General features: G+C 35.7%; 2 protein-coding genes across 5 annotated transcripts in view; both read left to right on the top strand.

Moving 5' to 3' along the window:
- The window catches only part of LOC103149453 (short transient receptor potential channel 4-like), a 12,651-nt gene extending 7,639 nt beyond the window's left edge, over window positions 1–5,012 (top strand). For both annotated transcript variants that reach the window (XM_007568633.2, XM_007568632.2), the window contains exons 4-11: window positions 1,731–2,082; window positions 2,355–2,494; window positions 2,620–2,948; window positions 3,054–3,249; window positions 3,346–3,540; window positions 3,769–3,810; window positions 3,906–3,995; window positions 4,393–5,012. In XM_007568633.2, the coding sequence (XP_007568695.1) occupies window positions 1,731–2,082; window positions 2,355–2,494; window positions 2,620–2,948; window positions 3,054–3,249; window positions 3,346–3,540; window positions 3,769–3,810; window positions 3,906–3,995; window positions 4,393–4,932 (1,884 nt within the window). In that variant the 3' untranslated portion in view covers window positions 4,933–5,012. The remainder of the gene's footprint in view (window positions 1–1,730; window positions 2,083–2,354; window positions 2,495–2,619; window positions 2,949–3,053; window positions 3,250–3,345; window positions 3,541–3,768; window positions 3,811–3,905; window positions 3,996–4,392) is intronic.
- A 2,936-nt stretch (window positions 5,013–7,948) lies between these two features.
- Window positions 7,949–20,723, top strand: postnb (periostin, osteoblast specific factor b). 3 transcript variants are annotated; one of them, XM_007568634.2, is made up of 21 exons: window positions 7,949–8,112; window positions 8,543–8,641; window positions 11,672–11,736; window positions 11,891–12,048; window positions 12,132–12,296; window positions 12,393–12,539; window positions 12,625–12,766; window positions 14,727–14,939; window positions 15,067–15,201; window positions 15,828–15,976; window positions 16,128–16,264; window positions 16,449–16,579; window positions 16,695–16,825; window positions 17,117–17,219; window positions 17,362–17,429; window positions 17,605–17,650; window positions 17,745–17,774; window positions 18,531–18,713; window positions 18,883–18,960; window positions 19,049–19,075; window positions 20,136–20,723. In XM_007568634.2, the coding sequence occupies exons 1-21, from the start codon at window positions 7,994–7,996 to the stop codon at window positions 20,162–20,164; spliced, it is 2,355 nt and encodes a 784-aa protein (XP_007568696.1). In that variant the 5' UTR covers window positions 7,949–7,993; the 3' UTR covers window positions 20,165–20,723. The 3 variants fall into 3 exon arrangements, with proteins under 3 accessions (XP_007568696.1, XP_016535471.1, XP_007568697.1); XM_016679985.1 differs by lacking the exon at window positions 17,745–17,774; XM_007568635.2 differs by lacking the exon at window positions 19,049–19,075 and having other exon boundaries at window positions 7,950–8,112.
- The last annotated feature ends 611 nt before the right edge of the window (window positions 20,724–21,334 follow it).

A 21,334-nucleotide genomic window follows, 5' to 3' on the forward strand; every position in this document is an offset into this window, starting at 1 on the left:
TGATTAAATGACTGATTCCAGACACAACACCACATCATTAACAAACAGACTGCAAAATGTATTAAATATAGTGTGTGATGGCTAGTTTCAACTCTGATTATCTGAGGTACAGATCTTGGATTAGGAATTTAAAATTATACTTTAGAATACAGGTTTTTATACTTGTGCTGTTCAGTAGACCTGCAGAAAACACCTTGTGAGGGAAAGTAAGTGCTGGAACAATATTCTCAGCTATTTTATCTGTGAACCTAATAATTTAATAATGAAGTAAAATAGAAAATAGAGGGAGGACATAAGATTCGGGCTATTTGAATCTATAAAATTTAAATATTGCTTTCTGTCTCAGTACTAGCCACAGTCATGCTGTCTTTATGTTCACTCAGGAACAAAATGTGTGGCAGCTCTACTTTGCTTTAATGTTTTGTGGAATGGGGAAAATGAAAATTCATGATGAAACATTCAGCCAACCTCTAGCACTCCTCTTTATAGTTAATTTTTCTTTCATTTGTGTAATATTTATTTAAATTTCGTAAAAACAGTTGAAACATGTCAGAGTCACCCTTTACTTCAGGCTCTATTTCATGAGGATTCTGATGTCCTAACGGAACCATTGACTGACATGTAATAGCTTTGGGGGAGACCGTTAAACTAAACAGGCTGTATAGGATCTATTTGACTACAATGTTGCTAAAATGAATTTAACATTTATTAGTGTCTGCAAGTGTTCATCAAATATTTATATCAAATCTCGGTAGACTGAAGGATAAGTGTAGGAAACAGACTTGAGATTCAGTTTGGATTCCAGTTACAGCAATCAATTGTTACATTTCTTAAACTGAATAACTGTTTAAGGTATAGGCTCTTTATTTTTTGAGAAAATTATTACTGTTTTATTAAGGCTGGTAGGGACCCCATCCTTCTGAATTAACACCATCCTGTGATCTCCTTTTTACTGTCTTTGAGAAATTTGGAAAGCATTAAAGTGATAGAAATCATGAGGCTGCTGATATGTTTGGAGTTGTCACCAAATAGATTTTCACTTTCTGGTTTCCATCATACCACAATGCATTGTTAAAAAATGTCACAAGGATATTTATTTGGCCTTATGGAACAGTTTCTTTAAAGCTTCTGCTTTCCTGTTAAGGACAAAATCATGCCTCGACTCCGATATTGATGCTGAGATTTTGTCTTCGAACTGACAGCCTGAAAAACTGAAACCTTCCTATAGTTTCCCAGAAATCAGAAAAGCTGAGCTTGAGTGGTAGTGTATTATTTGTGTGCTCTTTTCCTGATCTACTGGGCAGCCAGAACTCAAATTCTCTATGACATGAAACGGTGAGCCAACTGCGCTCCTGAAAAAACCCTGCATCCATATTGTATCCATGTTGCAGTAAAACTGCATCATTTTCCCAAAGCCATTTTTTTTACACGTTTTAAACATTTGCTGTGGGGCTGCAACTAATGATTAGTTTAGTAATTGATTAATCTGTCTGTCATTCTGATGATTAATCAGTGTTTTCAAGTCTGTACTCAGTTAATTGATTGACTTCTAAATTAGCTAACGATTATTTTCAATAATTGATTCATCACGTTGAATTATTTCAGCCATATTTTGCTGTTGTATTTTAACAAGCAAATGGATTTAAAAACAGACTTTAAAGACAGAAAAAAGGTTGAGCTTATTTTAGGTTTCAGTCTTTTACCTTTTCTTCTATGTCTCTTTTCCCCAGTTTGTTGCTCAACCCAACTGCCAGCAGCTTCTTGCGTCTCGGTGGTATGATGAGTTCCCAGGCTGGAGGAGGCGTCACTGGGCAGTGAAGCTCATCACCTGTGCTTTCATTGGCCTCCTCTTTCCATTGCTTTCTGTCTTCTACCTGCTCTTTCCAAAGACTCGCTATGGCCAATTCATCCGTAAACCTTTCATCAAGTTTATCTGCCACACTTCTTCCTACTTGACCTTCCTCCTCCTGCTCTTCTTGGCCTCACAGCATATCGACTCTGATGACCCAGCATGCCAGGCTGCCCACATCCAGGGCCCAGAACCCACCACTGTGGAATGGCTTATCCTGCCCTGGGTGATTGGTAACAACACATGCCACCCGTTGTTCATCATATGCATTCGTTGTTGTTTATATTTAATCTGTAATAAGTAACATTATTGAAAATTTTAACTTTATCTACTGTAACTTACTGTAAATACGTGTAAGGATGTGTATCAAAAAATTATAGCATTTTTTTGTTTTTTTTTTTTTTTTTTTTTTTTTTTTTTTTACTGTGTATTGTCCCAGGTGACCATATGTAGTGACCAATAATGTTTTAACCTCAGTTTACACCTGCTCCTTGTTTTATCCAAGGTTTCATATGGGCTGAAATCAAACAAATGTGGGAAAGTGGTTTAAAGGACTACATGGATGATTGGTGGAACATAATGGACTTCATAATGAACTCCTTGTATCTTGCAACTATTTCTCTAAAAATTGTTGCATATGCAAAGGTAATTTGCAGCCTTAAGTGTAGATGAGCTTAGTTGTTGATTTTACATCGACTATACAGTGATAATACAAATTGACTGTTAAGTAAATGTTTTTTTGTTGTTGTTTGTTTGTTTGTTTTTAACAGCACAGAGATTGCAGACCGAGAGACAGCTGGGAAATGTTGCACCCCACGTTGATAGCAGAGGCCTTGTTTGCCATTGCTAACATCTTCAGCACCTTACGTCTGATCAGTCTTTTCACTGCCAACTCACATTTGGGTCCCTTACAGATTTCACTTGGCCGAATGCTTCTGGACATCCTCAAATTTCTGTTCATCTACTGTCTCGTGCTTTTGGCTTTTGCGAATGGCCTTAACCAGCTCTATTATTACTATGCAACAGTCCCATTAACCAAGGATGGTACAGAGTACTGCTACGGTGTTCGATGTTATACCCAAAATAATGCCTTTTCAACGTAAGTCAAGTCATTATCTCCACTGATATTTCGAACAATCAAATATTTTTCAACATATCTGTTATAGTATTTTTTTTAATACATTACTGGTTGTTCACTCCTCAGGTTGTTTGAAGCACTCCAATCATTATTCTGGTCTGTGTTTGGCCTTATTGGTCTCTATGTGACCAACGTGAAAGCAAACCATACATTTACCAAATTTGTTGGCTCTACTATGTTCGGCACCTACAATATAATCTCCCTGGTGGTGCTTCTGAACATGCTAATTGCAATGATGAACAATTCCTACCAGCACATTGCTGTAAGTCCTATAGATAGATAAGCCATCTCTTTTTTGATAGGCTTAACATTAACTTAATAGCTAAAATTTTAATTATTTTCTTGTTTTTTTTTCCAGGATCATGCAGACATAGAATGGAAATTTGCACGAACAAAATTATGGATGAGCTATTTTGAAGAGGGCGGGACTTTACCATCTCCGTTCAATATAATACCGAGTCCAAAATCGGTGTTTTATCTACTGAGGTGGATAAAAACAAATGTGTTCAAGAAACCAAGCAAAAAATCACTGGAGACATTTGAGACATTAGGGGTAAGGAGTTGCAAGATGTTTACTCTGATGAGTTTTCAGTGCCTCAAATCTTTGCTCCAGAAGAGCTTGGCATAAATTTAATAACCTAATAGATATTTCAATGTGAATTATAAGAGCCTCTTTTTCTTTTCTTTCTTTTTTTGTTTTTGTTATGAAAGGGCATGTAAAGAAAATGTATCAGCAGTAGACAGAGGTAATATGCTGCTTTTGCTTATCCTTTAACCACAGGTGCGAGCAGCAGAAAATGTCAAATTAAACCATGAATATCAGGTCTGTTGTCAAACAAGTACCATAGTATTACATTTTAGTTTTGATCTTAGATGAATCAGCGTATGAATTTATCTAAAATCTAGTTTGCATTTCAGGGTGTATTGAAGAACCTTGTGAAACGATATGTTGCTGCAATGATCAGAAATGCCAAAACCGAGGAAGGGTTGACAGAGGAAAACTTTAAGGTACGTATGATTGTAATGTAAACTTTGATTTTCTTAAAGTGTATAAAGCTGTTTGTATTGCTGTACACGCAACTACATCAAGAGGACATTTATATCAAGTTTTTTACTAGAACATTTGAGTTCAGTTTAGCTACACAACTTATAATTTTCTTCATTTTTCTAAGCTTCCTTCTCAAAGAAAATTCAAAGTATAGAATGAACCGCGTTATTCTTATTTTCAGGGAGGACTCCACTATAAACAGCATTTACATTATTTGCTACCTTCGTCCTATAAATTATTGCAAACTGTCTGACTCCTTTTTTCGCAGAATAAATACAATCTTGGATTTCTGTGATCTTGAACTGCTGTATAACTTTTTGCTGCTCTTTGTTTATCTATTTCTACTTTAACAAATAGGAGCTTAAGCAAGATATCTCCAGCTTCCGCTATGAAGTTTTGGGAATGATGAAGAGTAAACCTCACAGCGGGGGAACAAGTCCAGTTGCGAGCACAACATTGGCTTATCCTGGAAATTCCTTCAAATATTGTCGCAAACCTGCTGCCGGTGAACGTCAAAAAGAGTCGCGTATGTCCGAGGCAAAGTCCCCCACTATACTTCAAAATAAAGCTGCCAACACAACCAACTCTCCAGGCTCAAATTATCAAAACAATTGTTCCGTTGTTGTGTGGAGTGCAGAGATGACTGAGATTGAAATATCAAAAGAGCAGACAAAGCATGAGTGGTCTCCGAAACAGGAGCAAACGTCCTTTCTGAAATCTGATGAAAACAATTCCTTTTTTGTGGCATCTGGCAGGCAAAACCAAGACGAAGCTCTGAGTGGCAAAGCAGATGTGGAAGTCTCACAGAATATGAACACAGAAACTCAGGAAATGGGGCTTTCTTGTACCGTCCTTTCTAAGGAAGTGACAAACGGTCCAAAAAAAGTGCAAAGCTGAGTCTGCAAATAAGGAACACACAGTAGAATCATTATTTACTTAATCATCATATTTAAAAAAAAATAGCTTGTGACTGACAGTAGCTATACTACCATACTGTTCTTATACATTAATATGTCTAATCAGTTCTTGTACATTAATACGTCTAATCAGTTATATAAAGACCCAATAATATATCCTCTTTACGAACGATGTGATTGCTCACTTGCTGCTCAGGAAAGTGAGTTTTCAGCAGGTATGTTATTTATCTCTTACTTTGAACTTAAAAAACAAAAGACTGTTTCTACCTACACAAACAGTAATACACTTGAAAATGTTTATTTTTGATTCTATATAATTGTGCAAGAAAATCTGAATCTAATTTAGAAAATTAACACTAATTATATATGTCCCCAGCCTGCTGTTTAATCTAATGTATTGTTTAATTTAGTCATTACCTCTGAATATCACAGAGCTTTGAAAATTAGAGGCTGCCTGTACTTCATGTTTATATCCCCAAAGATGGTAAAGCTGTGAGATGGAACAATCTTAACAGTGATGTTAAAGAAAAGAAGATGTGTGCACGTTTTGAGACTGCTTTCAGAATCTGCTTTCTAAAAAATCTGTGTTTTTATCTTGCGGGCTAATGAGCTTTGACAACTTTTACTATTTATAAAACATTATAAATGTTCACTAATAAAATGAAGCAAAATGTTATGGTTTCTAAGTTGCCTTTATTTGAAAATGTGTGGTGGTAAAAAAAAAAAAAAAACAAAAAAAAACATCGGAGGACAGTTTGTTGTAAAACTGTTGTACATATTTTAAATTTTAACATAGCTGAATGTTTTTCACTTAACTTACTTATTCAAGCTTGTGCTTACTGGCCAGGGTAAATAATGTAAGAATTGATGTGTTGTCAGTTTTCACAACTCACATTAGCATATTCATGGTGTCCAACTATTATGGCCTGAATGAAGAAGAATTCAGGATTTAAAACTTATTCTGATGGATAATTAAATCCAGTTGGCTTAATTGGGAGCTTTTGTGTCATATCTAGGTCACCAGGCATGAAGTATAATGCTATATGTGCTATATGTGAAGATATGCTTTAATAATAACTGTTTGCTATATGTGAAGATATGCTTTAATAATAACTGTTTGCAATGACTAATTATGAAGTAATGCCACTTTTACACATAGCATTCTAACATTATACAAATTCATCATACTAAAGACACGTGTGTGTGTGTGTATTTTATTTTTTTTTAGTAACACGGCAGAAAATGAGCAAAAGAATCTATGCCAAAAGCAGTCCTGATAAAACAAATCAAAATGACTGGAATTACTAACATACAGCTGACTGAAAACCACCTATTGTCTTTTACAAGCAGTGCTGAAACTAGGTTCAGGTCTTTGGTACGACAGCAACAGTTGAGTGGGATGTTTAAAATGCTAAGGCTATAATCCTATGTAAGCCATTTTTGTATGCTATATTGTTATCTGGCACAGTTTTGACTTACTAGATTGTGAGTGGCCATCTGCCACTTTAATGCCTCATAAAGTTCAGTATATGTCATTAAATATGCAACCAGGCGCTACCAGACATCAATTTCTCAACCCAGCTTCACACGTCATCAAAGTGAATGTTCAAATTTTTTCCCAGTCGGGTACTACCTTTAACATTGCCTGAACTGAATATTAAAATAATTAAAACAAATTATTTTTTTATTTGTTTCTTTAGCTTTAGATTCCAGTTTTTTAAAGCTGAATTCTGTGGTTTCTTAGCACTCTGAAAAAGCATTGAATTGTATTTGTTATTTCCAGGTGTGGAAAATAACAGGTAAATGAGTGTAGAAAGCTGAAGTGGAAGCACTTCAGCTTTCCACAACTTTAGATTATTTAGTAAGTTCCAGAGGGAGCTGGAGTACAGTGAATTAATTTTTATGACTAAGTAATCAGATTCATGTACTCTGAGCTGTGTGACATGTTCTATTATTTTGCGGGATGTCAAATATTAAGCATATGATGCCAGTGCAATGTGGGGAAACAAATTTAAACATTCTGATTAAACACGCTTTCCCATTTTGTGGCATTTGACACATGCTCTCAATCTGTGCATAAATTGGGATTTTACCTGAGTTTTGATGTATTGAAACAGTTGGTACTTAAGATGTCATTTGTTCACACAAAAATGCCAAAGTTTTTACCCTGGTTTGTAAATGTGACATAGCCGCTTTTGGTTTTACTTTACAAGACTCTGTGTCTTTTACAGTGGAAATTCTGATGAGCAGAGTGATCTGGAATTGATCTAGAATGGTCAGCTAGGATCATTAAAAATGTTTTTATTTCCTAAAATAAAAAAAATAAAAAAATATATTTAGTCAGTGACCCTCAGCATTGCACCACATTTCTGAATTTGATCCAAGTCATTAAAGAAATCTGTAATTGATATTCTCTCTGAATATTCTGGCAGGAGAAAAAACACTAGAATTCTGTGCAAACATAACGTGTCCAAACTCTGTTCTGCCACCAGGGGGAACAAACTGCATTCTGAAGTAAGTAAACATTTCAGCTTAGAGGTGTTTCCCCAAATAGCATGTAAAGTGTTTGGGGTTTCTCACCCTTCATTGCTTTTTTGCTTCCCTCACAAATTACATTTTTTAAAGACTAAGTAAATGCAAATTCTTAACTTCAAGTAAAATAGCTGCTCCAAAGTATTTGGTTTGTGTGCTTTTACTGGTGGTTTTATACCTTTAAAGCCTTGATTTGGTTTTTGACAAGTTTACAAACGTTAGTTCTAAATGAAAAAAGAACATCTGCACTTTGGATTTTTAGATAATTTTGCTCCACAAATGCCATCATTCCTTTACAAACAATGTTACAAATAATAATTTATAGACCACAGTGAGAGGTTTGTAGTGCCAAACAGGAGAGCTATGGCATTTGGAAAGGTTTGTGTTGCTCTTGCATGTCAGAAATCCAACCATCCTCCTAGAGTGGAGGGTGAGACTCGGGCTATATAAACACCAGCTAGGACTGTGTTCCTTTTACTCTGGGCTAGAGGGGAGTTCAGGAATCAAGAATGAAGCTCCTCTTTGTGGCTGCCTTCGCACTCTTTGTGCTCTCTACCTTTGATCATGCTGACTCCTCAGCTTATGACAAAATAGTTACCCACAGCCGCATTAGGGCAAGAAAAGAAGGGTAAGTCAAACAACATAGACTTTTTTTTTTATGTTTATATTTTGCTTGTTTGCAGTGCTAACCTCAGATACCTCAATTTTTCACTGCACATGCAGGAATCTTCAGTTTTTGAGGGCAGTCATCTCTGTGCATTTATGTTTCTTTCTCAAGAAAATGTACTTTCTTACAATTTAGTTTCATATACTGTAAAAGAACGTCATTTTATTTTAAAAATGTAAGCTCATAAATGTTCTTGCATCAATATTTATAGCTGAAAAGACACTGGTGTTCGTTTTACCTACTCTAACTTATGTATTATTTGAAAGTTTGATATAGAGCAGTCTCTCTTTTTCTCCACATTCTCAAAATGAATACTTTGGTTTTAAAAACAATTTTTACTCTTAATGTGCTTATTAATCCTTGTCGCATTTTCTCCAATAAATTTCACCAGACCCAATGTCTGTGCACTTCAGCAAGTTATGGGGACAAAGAAGAAATACTTTAGTACTTGTCGTAATTGGTACCACGGGTCCATCTGCGGAAAGAAAGCGTAAGTTGGTTATCCTGTTAAAAGAAATGACATTCACGTTTAGGAAATAAAGTTTCCTGCTCTGTTTGTTTCTGCAAACATGTTTGCCATTTCTTCTTGCTCTCCCATCTTCTCCTGTTTCATCTTCAGTCGTTTTCATGGAAACTTGGATGTTTTCACAGTACCAGATCACAACATCTGCTATGTTACTTTGAGTTGCACTGGTTTGTAGAATGAAAAACACATTTATAGAAGCAGTCCTAAAACCTTTCGTCTCAAAGACAATCCTATTTGATCCCATAAACTTCAATGGGGGTTTCATAATGTTACAAGCCTGGTGGTCGCTGGGTGCCACAGCGGTGAACCACTGATTCCAGGATATGATGTGGCTGCAGAATAGTGACTGCATTCATAAATGGAAACCCATCAAGCGCCGCCATTAAAACCCCCACTTTTTTTTTTTTTTTTTTTTTTTTTTATTTAGATCCTTGCCAGAGCTTTTTCACAGCATCACAGTGGATAAAAAATGATTACTTGGTGTTGTTAGCTTTGAGTTTTTTTTTTTTTTTTTTTTTTGTTAGTCCTGCTGGCTCAGCACATTGCAACTTAAACATAAATCTAAGCCATGCAATGTTTTGGTGGGTCTTAAAGACTTTTTCTCCCTAGTTACCAAACATATCATTTTAAAGTTGGTAACTGTTCTTAACAGAGGCGGTCCTAACGTGAATGGCACCCTGAGTGAGCCCCTCCTTCTGGCAACCCCCACAGATCCAATTCTTTAACAAAGCCCACCTTGCAAAGAAAAGAAAAACTCACCCATATAAAACCCCACATTCACTAGAGTATATTAGTTTAATTGGAAACTTTTGGAAGAAAAAGTACACTGACTAATGTGACAAAGTAGAAACTCAAACAATTAAGCACATTTTTTTTATTTATTTATTTTTTTTTTGCCAACGTACTTAAAGCTGAATTTAAATCATTGCTTATTCTAAAAATATTGCTCCAGTCATATCCTGGTCTGAACCAAGTTATTTAAATAGAGAACCACAAAGTTTGCTGACAGTGGAATAAAATCGAATAGAAAAGAAAGTGTAAGAAAATTTGGTAAAACCCAACATTTTAACAAAAGCAGCTTTTCCATGAGATTAAATAAATGTTAACACCAACTGTGCCTCAGCACTAATGCTGTCTGGACACCAGAAGTCCAGGCAGTAAGGCTTAAATTGTTCTTTTCATATTGTTCCAACTGGGTTTAATCTCTTGTAGCCAGTAAAAATATTTGTTCTTTTCCCAAAGGGAATATCTGTGCTTTCAAAGTGAGCCAGATTCCAAGAAAACTTTACTACCAAGCTCTCTGACAGACTGTGATGTATTACATTACAATACTGACACATACATTAAAGAGGGGAAACTTTACAATAAACTTATCATGATTTGAAGTGGTGCAGCATTTTCCTAAAGATGCTGATGGTCAAAAGTTTCCAGGCCTGTTGCCAGGCACAGTCCCTTTGTGTGGGAAAGCAATATAAGTTTTGCTGACTCTGCCCCGTCAGGGCTTGTATGAGCTCATCCCCGTCCCTGCAAGTCCATTCAACCTTGATTTAAATACAGATGTTATATACATGCATTTGGCCATGATCTCAAAGCAGTGGTTTTTGCACGGTTTAAAGTATTTGTAGTAGATTAAGCAGTGTGCCTCAATAATCTCCATGCTTATAAACTCTGAGCTATTTGATCATTATGTATTTAATAAAATTATATTAGCGGGCAACATTTCAGACATTCATTACATGTTTGTTTGCTTTTTTTCTGTTTATTCGTTCGTTTTTTGAACATTGCATACCGTGAGTGCAGCACTGTAATTTAATACTTGTTTTAGAAGTCCACTACAACTGGAGAACACATGTGGAGCTTTAATTGTATGCACATTTTCAACAACTTCCAGAAAGAAAACTCCTAATTTTGAGCAATTGATGTCTCCAATTAAATTCTGTTGAATCATCACTGAATCACGAATATGTTTGTTGATCCAACAGCAAGTGGTTTATTTTTAAAACATAAAAGCCTAACATTGTTCTTAGTATTTGTCACGATGACTTTAATTATGTCAAGCTGAAGTTGGGTAAAGATCATCTTCTCTCACAATAAACCTAAGGAATCTCTTCTAATGACCTCCTCAGCCATCCCTAGGAGCATGTGGCATTGCTTATCTTTAATAGCTGCATCCGGAATGCTCATTTCTTCAGGGTCCTTTTATTGTTGAATAACTGGGAGTTATGTGGGGTAAAATGTACATCATCACATAGTAGCTTTACTGTAGGTGGAGTAAGAGTTGCAGTTTCGACATGACTTGATCACGTTGGTGTAAATCACGTATTTGTCTCACAGCTGCACATTAAGTTTTACAGTTCTCTTCGGATTGCAGTGTCAGGCAAAATGAGTGGAATAAACAAATTATCCATTGTTTCTTTGGCAGGGCTACGGTTATGGTTACTGTGAATTATTTGTGTTTTTGTGTGTTGAGATTTCATAAGTCTCATTTGAGACTTATTAAAAAATGGAAAACTATGGAGATCACTTTTTTAAACATTATATTATTTTTTACAGTTTATAAAGAATCATTTTTATGCGTACAAGTATTTATTGGCAAAAATTCCAACATGTATAAGGTTAGTCGAATGTTAATAAAAGTTCAAAATAAATGGTTATCTTCAAAGGCTTTGCAAAAAAAAAAAAAAATAATAATCTACTACTGAAATGGTAGCAGTATCCTCAGGCTGCCTTTCCTTGAGGTTTTGGCTCAGACTTCTGGATCGCACTGTGTGTTGAGATTATTCGGTAGATAATGAGTTACATCTGCAAACACAGAAGAATCCTCTTAAAGACAGACAACCTAATCCAAAACAGACGACTCATTACAGCTTTCAAAATTGTTATGTAATTCAGTAAAAAAAAGTAAAAAAAAAAAAAAAGTAATTGTAAGCATTATTTTGAAGAATGTGAAATACGCATGGTTTAGATTTGTATGCTTGTCTGCGTTCTCTGCAGGACTGTGCTGTATGAGTGCTGTCCAGGATATATCAAGCTTGAAGGCATGACAGGCTGTCCTGCAGGTATAGGACTAACTGGGTGAATAAAAGTTAGATGGAGGTCCTTAATCCACTTGGAGAATAGATGTGAATTCATTTTGAAATCACACTCAATTAATTGAGAGTGACTTTGCAACTTTTTATTGTCCTTTCAAAAAAAAGTACATTTGTTTTTCAGTTGCTCCAATTGACCACGTGTATGGGAGTCTGGGTCTTGTTCAGGCTACTTCAACCCAAAATTATGCGGACATTTCTAAGCTCAGACCTGAGATTGAGGGACCGGGATCCTTCACTTTCTTTGCTCCAAGCAATGATGCCTGGGAGCTGTTGGATGAGGTGAGTCAGGACAAAAGCAAAAATCATTTAACTTGTTGTTCTTTCTTTCGCATTTTGACCACTTTGTTTTCCTCATCTTACAGACAATAAGGAATGCACTGGTCAGCAACGTCAACATTGAACTCTTCAATGCTCTGCACTACCACATGGTCAACAAACGCCTCCTAACCAAAGATCTAAAGAATGGATTGAAATTGACCTCTATGTACAATGACCTTGGTCTCTATGTTAACCATTATTCCAATGGGGTGAGTATTGCTATGTAGTACATGCAGTATTATGACAAAGTCTTGCAATGGAACAGATTGCTTGAGGTTTACTGAGAAAACTGACATTGTTCGCAGGTGGTTACTGTAAACTGTGCTAGGATTATCTATGGCAACCAGGTTGCAACCAATGGAGTTGTTCATGTCATTGACCGTGTCATCACTAGCGTTGGAAGCACTATCCAGGATTATATTGAGGTTGAGGAAGATTTGACAACGCTAGCTGTAAGTACACACATTATACATATTTTCAAATTTTTTTATGTTGAAGTTTTTAAATCATATTGCTGTTCCTGAACCCACTTGTTAGGATGTAGCTCAGACTGCTGGACTGCTGGAAAAACTGGGTCAGCCAGGATTCTACACCCTCTTCGCTCCTACCAACGATGCCTTTGACAAGATTGGTGGCGATACCATGGAAAGACTTTTAAGTGACAAAGACGTCCTGAGAGGTAAATCCAACAATTGTCAATTGAAACAAGTTAAACTGCATAATTTAAGGGGAAAGATGGTTTTCAGAAAAGGAATTTTAAATCTTAAATTTGATCATTTCAAATAAGGAAAATCACTTTGGTTCTGTGATATGGATACAGTTCTCTGAGGTTTACAAAAACCCATTATTGGCATGGATGTCATTAATTAAAGTTTTGGTGATTCAATACAATACTTATTTTTCCAACTGAGATAATTTTACTTTCTGTAACCATTAATAAGATTCAGGCAGATAACTGTTTCAATTCATTTAGGCTTTCCACCAACATTTTTGCGTTAAAAACGTGAAAAGTTACAAAAATTCAGATGTACATCAACAGGCATTGTTATTTAGAAATAATAGCATGTTAGGCTAATGGGTAGATGCAGGAATGGAGCAAATGTTGCGCACCTCCTCACATCCAGTTCAATGAGTCAACTATAAACTGAGCTTAATCCGTCTTTACTGTCACTGTTACTGGTGTATGAAAAACCCTTAAAAAAAAAAAAAAAAACGAACAGTTGACCTCATGGGGATAGGGGGGCAAGTAAAGCCTGGTGGCCTGCCAGGCTTACAATACATTGGGGGAAACCCCAAGCTAAAAATGTGCCAGTTTTATTCTTTCTAAAGCCACGTTTTTTATATGTATTTTGGATCATTTGTTGTGTTGTGTCCAACCATTAAACATTAGAGTAAAACCTGTCACCCTCAATTTGAAGAAAACAGGCAAATGTTCTCCAATAAAAATAAAAAATAAAACAACAAGAAAACACCCACCAAGGATAGGAAAGTTTATTCTTCTTCTATGTGCTCAACCTTCTCGATGCCGCTAACACGACAGGCGCCCCCTAGCGGTTGTATATGGAATCGCACCGAATAACGGAAATAATACATTAATAATATTACAAGGAGAAATTAAAACAGAAAAAAATCATGTTGAGGTGCTTATTTTTATGCTTAATCTTTTCATTTCTTATAACATCTTGTTCTCACCCTGCTACATGTACATATTTGACCCAGTATGATTTATGCTGTTTGGACAATAGAACATTGAGAACAAATTCAAACTTATGCACCAAATTCTTGTTTAAAAATGATTGAATTTGATCGCCTTTTTCACTCATTCATTCCATAGTAAAAACATTAGGATGGTAATGAATGTCTAAAATCTTCTGATCAGAACATCATTTAGCTATAAAGTCTCAAAAGAAATAAACTTTTTCTCAAATTTAATGCCTTGTATTTATTTTTTAGAAGTATTTGTGGAGTGCTGTCAGTGACAAAGTAAGCACTACAGTAATTATAATGTAAAACCTTCAGATTAGGGTGTGAAACTCATTTTCATTGTGGGCTATAGCAAAGTCATGGATGTCCTCAAAGGGCAGACAGAATGCATTGATAAAATACCATTAACAAACCATTAAAATATTAATGGTTCTCTCTGCATTGTATTACTATTCCTTAAAACTAAATAATACTGAACATAAGATTGATGTAATTTGGAAGTATAAATAACAATTGCTTTGATTTGATTGATAAAATAATATTTAAATATTTAATATATGTCCATCTATTGGACCACATACAAAGATGTGGTAGGCCGGATTTGGTTTCTGGATCTTGAATTTGACACATATGCTTTACATAGTGAGCTGTTCAACATTTTTGGCATAAGATTTGTAAAGGCTCTGAGTAGCAAGAAGCAGATGTCTTAATGAGCACACTGAACTACTTGGCAAAATATCTCAACCACTCTCTTGCCCATTAGCTTTGCCAATGACATCAAATTGATTGTGAGCTAATTATAACTACAAAGAAATCCAGGGTCCAAAAGGGTCTACAGGTTTCTAGGGTATTATCTGCTTAGCTTAACATGAATCTCCATCCATTCTGTAAATGTCTTACTGCTTAAAGAAATAATTCCCAACTTTTATTTTCAGCGCTCTTGAATTTCCACCTCCTGGGCTCAGTCCAGTGCTCTGAAGCCATCATGGCAGGAACCTCTTATGAAACCCTGGAAGGAAACAACATTGAAATAGGTTGCGATGGAGACAGTTTAACAGTTAACGGCATTAAGATGGTACTCAAGAAGGACATTGTCACTACCAACGGTGTGATCCACCTTATTGACCAAGTGCTGATTCCAGACTCAGGTTAGATCAACATTTCCCCTAATCTGCTTACTTTAGCACACTTTACTTATTCATATTCTATCTATTTTCATATTTCAATTGTGTTTTAATTGTGTTTATTTATGTATATTTATTTTTTGCTTTTAAGCTAAGCAGGTAATGGAACTGTTGGGAGGTTCACAGTCAACCTTTGGTGACATGATCACTGAGCTGGGCCTGTCCGCTGAAATGAGAGCAGACGCTGAGTACACTTTGCTGGCTCCTCTCAATGCTGCCTTTACTGGTGAGTCACAAACAGCTTGCTATACCATGTATGGCATCTCTTTTCTGCAGTTCTTAAAAGGTCTAAAGTGACAACTCCTCCTTCAGCAACAGTGTTTTCTTTCTTGCATTCTTCCTCCTAGTTTGTTGATCATTTTTAATTGGATATGGAGACATGTCCATAGAAATGTTCTTGAAGCGAGAGAATGTATAGTTCAGACGCACAATATAGGACAGCAAACAGTGGAAGTAGTCAATCATTTTTAATCAGAAAACTCTTTGCAATGACTCTACTTGGAAAGATTTTAAATCAAATTATACACATCACTCAAGAGTCCTAAGATACATTACATATGTCACTCCAGGCAAAATGAGGTTTCTGTCAAAGACAATCTCTCAGTGAATCGAGTCTTCAACAGAAGCAAATAAGGGTCTTTAAAATTAAAGCAAACAGACTAATTGTTAGATTTTCAGGAAATCAAGTTAATTCAAAGTATAAATAAATGTGTAGGTTACTGCTACATGTTTTGGCTACTGACCCATGAAGTTAGTGAAAGCTGTGGTGATGATGAGCAAATTTAGCAAAAATATCCCTTGCAATTGTGAATTGTGTTTATTTACACACGGGAAAATGTCTTTTAATTGCAGACGAAGTGATGTCCATGGATCAAAGCGAGCTTAAGATCATCCTGGAGAACCACGTCCTAAAGAATAAGTTTGGTCTTGGACAACTGTATAATGGCCAGCAGCTGGAGACTATTGGAGGAAAGACCCTCAGGGTCTTCATTTACCGCACGGTGCGTCATCTTCACCAAAGTCCTCCCCAAAAATGAGAGCTTTAGACCACTAGGCAAACACATCATCCTTTATGTCATACTTCCATTAATCACAGTATTTTAGAGAAACCCCATCAATCCTTTGGTTTTATCCTGTGGATTTTCTCTGCAGGCTGTGTGCATTGAAAATTCCTGCCTGATAAGAGGCAGCAAAGAAGGGAGCAACGGAGCCCTTCATCTCATGAGGACTATGTTGATGCCTGCAGAAAAATCTATGTTCGAGATTCTGACTGAAAACGGAAATTTTAAGTAAGTCCTGGCCAATTTTGGTAGAAGTGGATATTGGTGTTAAAATTAAGCATTTTCTCAACCACTTTTTATTTTCCGTTTAATTCACTAAGCACTCTTGGAAAAGAAAATAGTGCTGTCAGTGCAATTCATCAGCCCTCTGTGGTTTCTACACCAGCCAACTTTTTTCTTCTTTGTGCTGCAGAGTCTTTTTGTCTCTAATGGAAGCAGCTGGGTTGACAGACCTGCTCAGACAAGAGGGAGGTTTTACGTTGTTTGCCCCCAGTGATAAGGCGTTTGCTGCTTTGACTGAAAGAGAGTTGAACATGTTGAAAGGTACATCTGCTGTAATGACTCTACCGTTTATTATACCTCCCTCCAGCACATATGTTGGCAGTTGAAAATCACATAAATCCCTCAACAAATAATGTTTTGCCGTTGTTTATTTCAGGTGACATGAATGCACTCCAGACAATTCTTCTGTATCACTTAAGTAATGGTATCGTCATTGGAGGTGGCTTGGAGGGCGGCGTGACAAATCTTCTAAAATCTCTCCAGGGAAGCAATCTTCAACTAAAATTTGTAGGTATTTGGCGCTGAACCATTTTACCAAAGAAAATTCGACCTTTATGTATAGTTTTAAGGACAGCATATCTTAATAGTGTTCTGAATATTTAGCAGTTGTTGGTTTTGGTTTTGTTTTTTGTCGTTGTGGAAATTTCCATATTTTAGAAAATCTCATTTTAAATTGTGCTAAATTTTGATTAAATTGTGCCAACAGCAAGCTACTGACTTACTGTGGTGATTAGTGTTACTTTCTGTCAATCATACCACAACCTTCTCGTTTATGTATGCTTCAACTGTTTGTCTCAGGTGAATAATGCTGTGCAAGTGAATTCCGTGCTTCTCCCAGAAACCGATCAGATGGCCACAAATGGTGTTATTCATTTTGTCGACCAAATTTTATACCCCGAAGGTGAGATCTTTGTCTATTCAGCTTTATTAACATTCCCTTCCATTAATTTATATGTCAAGACATGCACATTTTTTTTTTTTTTTTGTTTTTTTTATTTTCTCCAAAAGCTTAATTGTGGTTAACGACCCCTGCTGTCTTCCAGACATCCCTGTGGGGAATCAGGAACTCCTTTCCATACTCAGGAAGCTCATCACTTACATACAAATCAAGGTGAATTAAGTTTTTTATCACAGCTTTAGTGTTTAAATAAGACAGTATGTTGGTTTTTGTGATGAAAACATGTGCCTTGAAGCTTTATAATGTACTGAACCTCTTTACTTAATTTCTCTTAGGATTGATTGTTTTTATATTATTCTGATACAACTGTTGTATCATATTTTTACAGTTTGTTTCAGGATACAGATATCAGGAAATACCTCTTACATTTATGAGTAGGTGATAATATTTACATATTATAGTACTATTTACATTTTTGAATTTTCAATGTCTTTTTTTAATAAATATTTTCTTTATTTCTTGTTTTAGAGAAGATCATCACACGTGTTGTCCAACAATGTAATTATGATTTAAAACCCTTTTATTGTCATGTAATTCATTTTTGTTTAAGGAGAAACCTATAATGCAACTAGAAAGGAAAGTAATCTTTAATTCCAAAATATTTTTTTTACTAAATAGCGATATTTTAATTTTGGTTAGAATTTTTTTGGCCATAATACTAATCCAACAGATATTTGGGCTTAACCTATTTTTCTTCAAGTTAGCCTAAATATTCTCCTCCAACACTAGTTAACACACTAGTGGTGTGTTAAATTTAGTACATTATTTACATTATTTACTCTCTGTTTTGATATGACTTGTTGATACAGAAGTTCTTAACACAGGAAGAAGAGGCAAACTATCTTGCCATCAATGTTATTACACAGGGTAAAAAATAAAAAAAAAGAATGTTAAAGAAGAGCTTGTGGTCTATAGCACAGGTTTTAAACCATGCTCATTGCAATGTGGACACATGGGTCAGTGTGTTTTTCTCTTGATGAAATCACTGACAGTATACATACAACAGACAAATGTGATTAAAAAAAACAGTCTTGAATCATTGAGTGAATACGATCAAGACGTCTCTAAGTCACATCACAAAGTATGTATGTTTAAAATTTTGTGGAAAGTAATCGGTGGAGATAATATGGTAAGAATTTGTGATGCCAAAGTTTAGCTAAGGTAATAGTTCTGATACAATGTCATGGCACTCAAACAAGCATAAATATATTTTCATCAAAGTTTATTGTAATCAAACAATCTCTTTTTTTGCAGCTCCTGAAGAGAAAAAAGTGATAAGGGTTATTGACAAGCCCACCACTACAATTACCAGGGTTATTGAGAGGCCCACCACTACAATTACCAGGGTCATTGAACCTTCTGTCCGCAAAATCACCAGGGTTACCAGTTCAGGCTCCAGGGTTACCAGTTCAGGCTCCACAAACATTGGCCTGGAAGGTAAATGGAACGTAGATGTTCAAGGACATTTACTGTAATTTTTAGCCTTTATCTTTGCAACAACGTGATAGTTAGAAAGTAGAGGAGTGTGACTGTTAAACATTAGATTTGTGACTTGTTAAGTGGTGTAATTACTCAAATTAAATAAAAATATATTTTTTTCCAACAGGAGTTGACCGTTCAGGGATTATTACCTTTGAAGGGAACCCAGACCTTGATGCTGAGCAACTTGCTGGACTGATCCAAAGTGAGTTTTATTATCATCTATAACTCACTAACTCAGAAAACTTGTTATTTATTAATATGGAGTGTGTATGCTTGCTTCCCTTTCATAGGAAGACCTAATGCAAGAAGAGTTGTAGGTAAAATAAATACAAATAATAAGGAAAAAAACAGATTTTACCCAATCTAAATGGAATCCCCAACATCGTCTTTGAGTTAATGTTGACTGTAATGTCATGTTTGTTCCTGCATCTGTGTCACATGATTGTATTGCCCTGCATCATATTTGTACTCTGTCCCATCAGTCCTTCTGGGTGTTTTTTATGGAATGGTTTGACTTTTTGAGAAATCAACTCAAAGTGCTTACTTTTTCCTTAAAATTACTTGGGGGAAAAATCATTTGTGCATGATAAATGTGAAGCATAGAATAGAAAATAAAGCAAAACAAGAATATTTAGTTGTTTAGGAGCAGGCAGATTAACTTTTTATATCACCCTATGTTGACTTGTAACTTCACTGGGAAAAGCAGTTAAAGCTAAATAGTAAGACCTACTGCCAAGCCTTTTTTTTTTTTTTTTTTTAAGACCTACTGCCAAGCCTTTTTTTTTTTGTTAGTCTACACAAATTGAATAAATACTAAATAAAGTCAGGGTTTACTGGTAGGTGCTTTCTGATGTGCACCCTGGCTGATTCCATCACTTTCCAGTTCATGAGCTAAGTTAAGCCAGTGGAGTACTGAATCACATTTTCCATGCAGATGCAGGGATCATATCAGTCTTTTTTTTTTTTTTTTTTGCTTTTCCTTAAACTCGGTGAGGAAGCACATGAGCATATTTCCAAAAAAAGTCAAACAATTTCTAATGTCATCTTTGGCTTCTTGCTTATTTCAACATGCTTGCCTGCACATTGCTTACCTAAATGTTAAGCTGACATTTACTATGTCTGTGCAGCTGCATTTTGTGCAACTTTTTTGTGAGGTCTGTCTGAGGTCCATAATTCATACAGGTTTTGAGGTTCTGCGGGGGCAGCTATACTCCCACCTTCTTGCTGTGCTGAGCTTGGTTCTGTCATGTGGAAAGAACTGAGATCAGACTATAAAGATTTCTGAGCTGCGACGCAATACTTACTGTGTTTCCCAGTTAAGCAAAGTTAAGTTCAAAGCAACGAACATTAATTCATTTTTTCCATTTATTCTGTTAGGTGATAACAGGAGGAGGGGAAGAAACTGAGAGTGGTCGGATGAGGATATCTTCCTGGTGAAGTTATACATGGAGGCTGAAACTGGTGTTTTACAGACGTTACATCTAGAGTGTTGTTTCCTGAATATATTGTGATAGCACTTGCTAAACACAAAGAACTGTTTTCATAAACTCTCAAAGTTTAAGGTGCTTTATTTGTACATAGATTGAATTTTTAAATTCATTGTATGTTAGCAGTTAAAATGAACTGAAATGAGGAAGGTTGTAGTAGTGAAAATCAAGTCAGTATAAAGGGACAAAAATATTGTTTCTAACTGTTTTGACTTTGATTGAGGTAAATGTTCGAGCAAGAGTGCTTAATGAGGGGCTTTGAGAAATATCTCAGTACGAAAATGGCCTAAACTATTTTCTCTTACTTCACCTGCTATGTAACTTTAACATCTCTGACTTTAAGTGGTTTAAGGTTTCATGTACATTTGGTTAGTGGATTGTGTCATTTGTAATGTTATGGATAAATCCAGGTATGCTCTCTTTTTGTTTTCCAAAAATCCTACAATAAAGTGCTTCTGTTGAGATAACTGCATTACCATAAAAGGTCATTTTTGTTTCCTTGCACAGTTCCTCAATTTGTTAATGTTATATAAAAGATAGCTTAGATCTAAATATTATGTCTGTCATTTGTATTTGTAAGAGCAAGGTCCTCTAAAGTTTAAAAGCGTTCCTGTTCACTGGACCAATTGTTCATTTATAGGTTTATGGGAGATTTCACCCACCCGTTTATCTAAATATTACAAACAGATGTAACACAGGGTGAAGTCGAGCTCCAAGAAAGAATGTTTCTTGAGAGTGGTATGCTTTTCCATGTGGTGTAACATATAAAAATTACATTCAGAGCTAAATTTATGGGTTGAAAGGAACATTCCTCTCCGTAAGCTCAAACAAGTAGAAGTTGCATCAAAAGACAAATTCATATGTTAAAACCATAAAATTCAAACAGTTCCTCAAATCTTGTCATTAATGTTAGCATTAGTAATTGTAAAGTAAACAACAAAACCACTTATGCTTATTTGCTTGTACAGTGGTAAAATCTTACTTAACAGCAGACCAGGTTTCATAGCAATTTTTTAAACTTGCAGACATTTGGATCTGGCCCAGTTCCTGTACCGTTTGGCTCACAAGCAGAATTCTTCAACTCAGTTT

The sequence above is a fragment of the Poecilia formosa genome, unplaced genomic scaffold, assembly GCF_000485575.1.
Source record: "Poecilia formosa unplaced genomic scaffold, Poecilia_formosa-5.1.2 Scaffold228, whole genome shotgun sequence".
Lineage (NCBI taxonomy): Eukaryota > Metazoa > Chordata > Actinopteri > Cyprinodontiformes > Poeciliidae > Poecilia > Poecilia formosa.

What these genes read in the sequence shown, in the direction of transcription:
- postnb (XM_007568634.2), top strand. Translation starts at nt 7,994, where the DNA reads ATGAAGCTCCTCTTTGTGGCTGCCTTCGCACTCTTTGTGCTCTCTACC. An exon ending in AGTGCTGATTCCAGACTCAG is followed by an intron (nt 14,940 to 15,066) that starts GTTAGATCAACA and finishes TTTGCTTTTAAG; the next exon opens with CTAAGCAGGTAATGGAACTG. An exon ending in TCTCAATGCTGCCTTTACTG is followed by an intron (nt 15,202 to 15,827) that starts GTGAGTCACAAA and finishes TTTTAATTGCAG; the next exon opens with ACGAAGTGATGTCCATGGAT.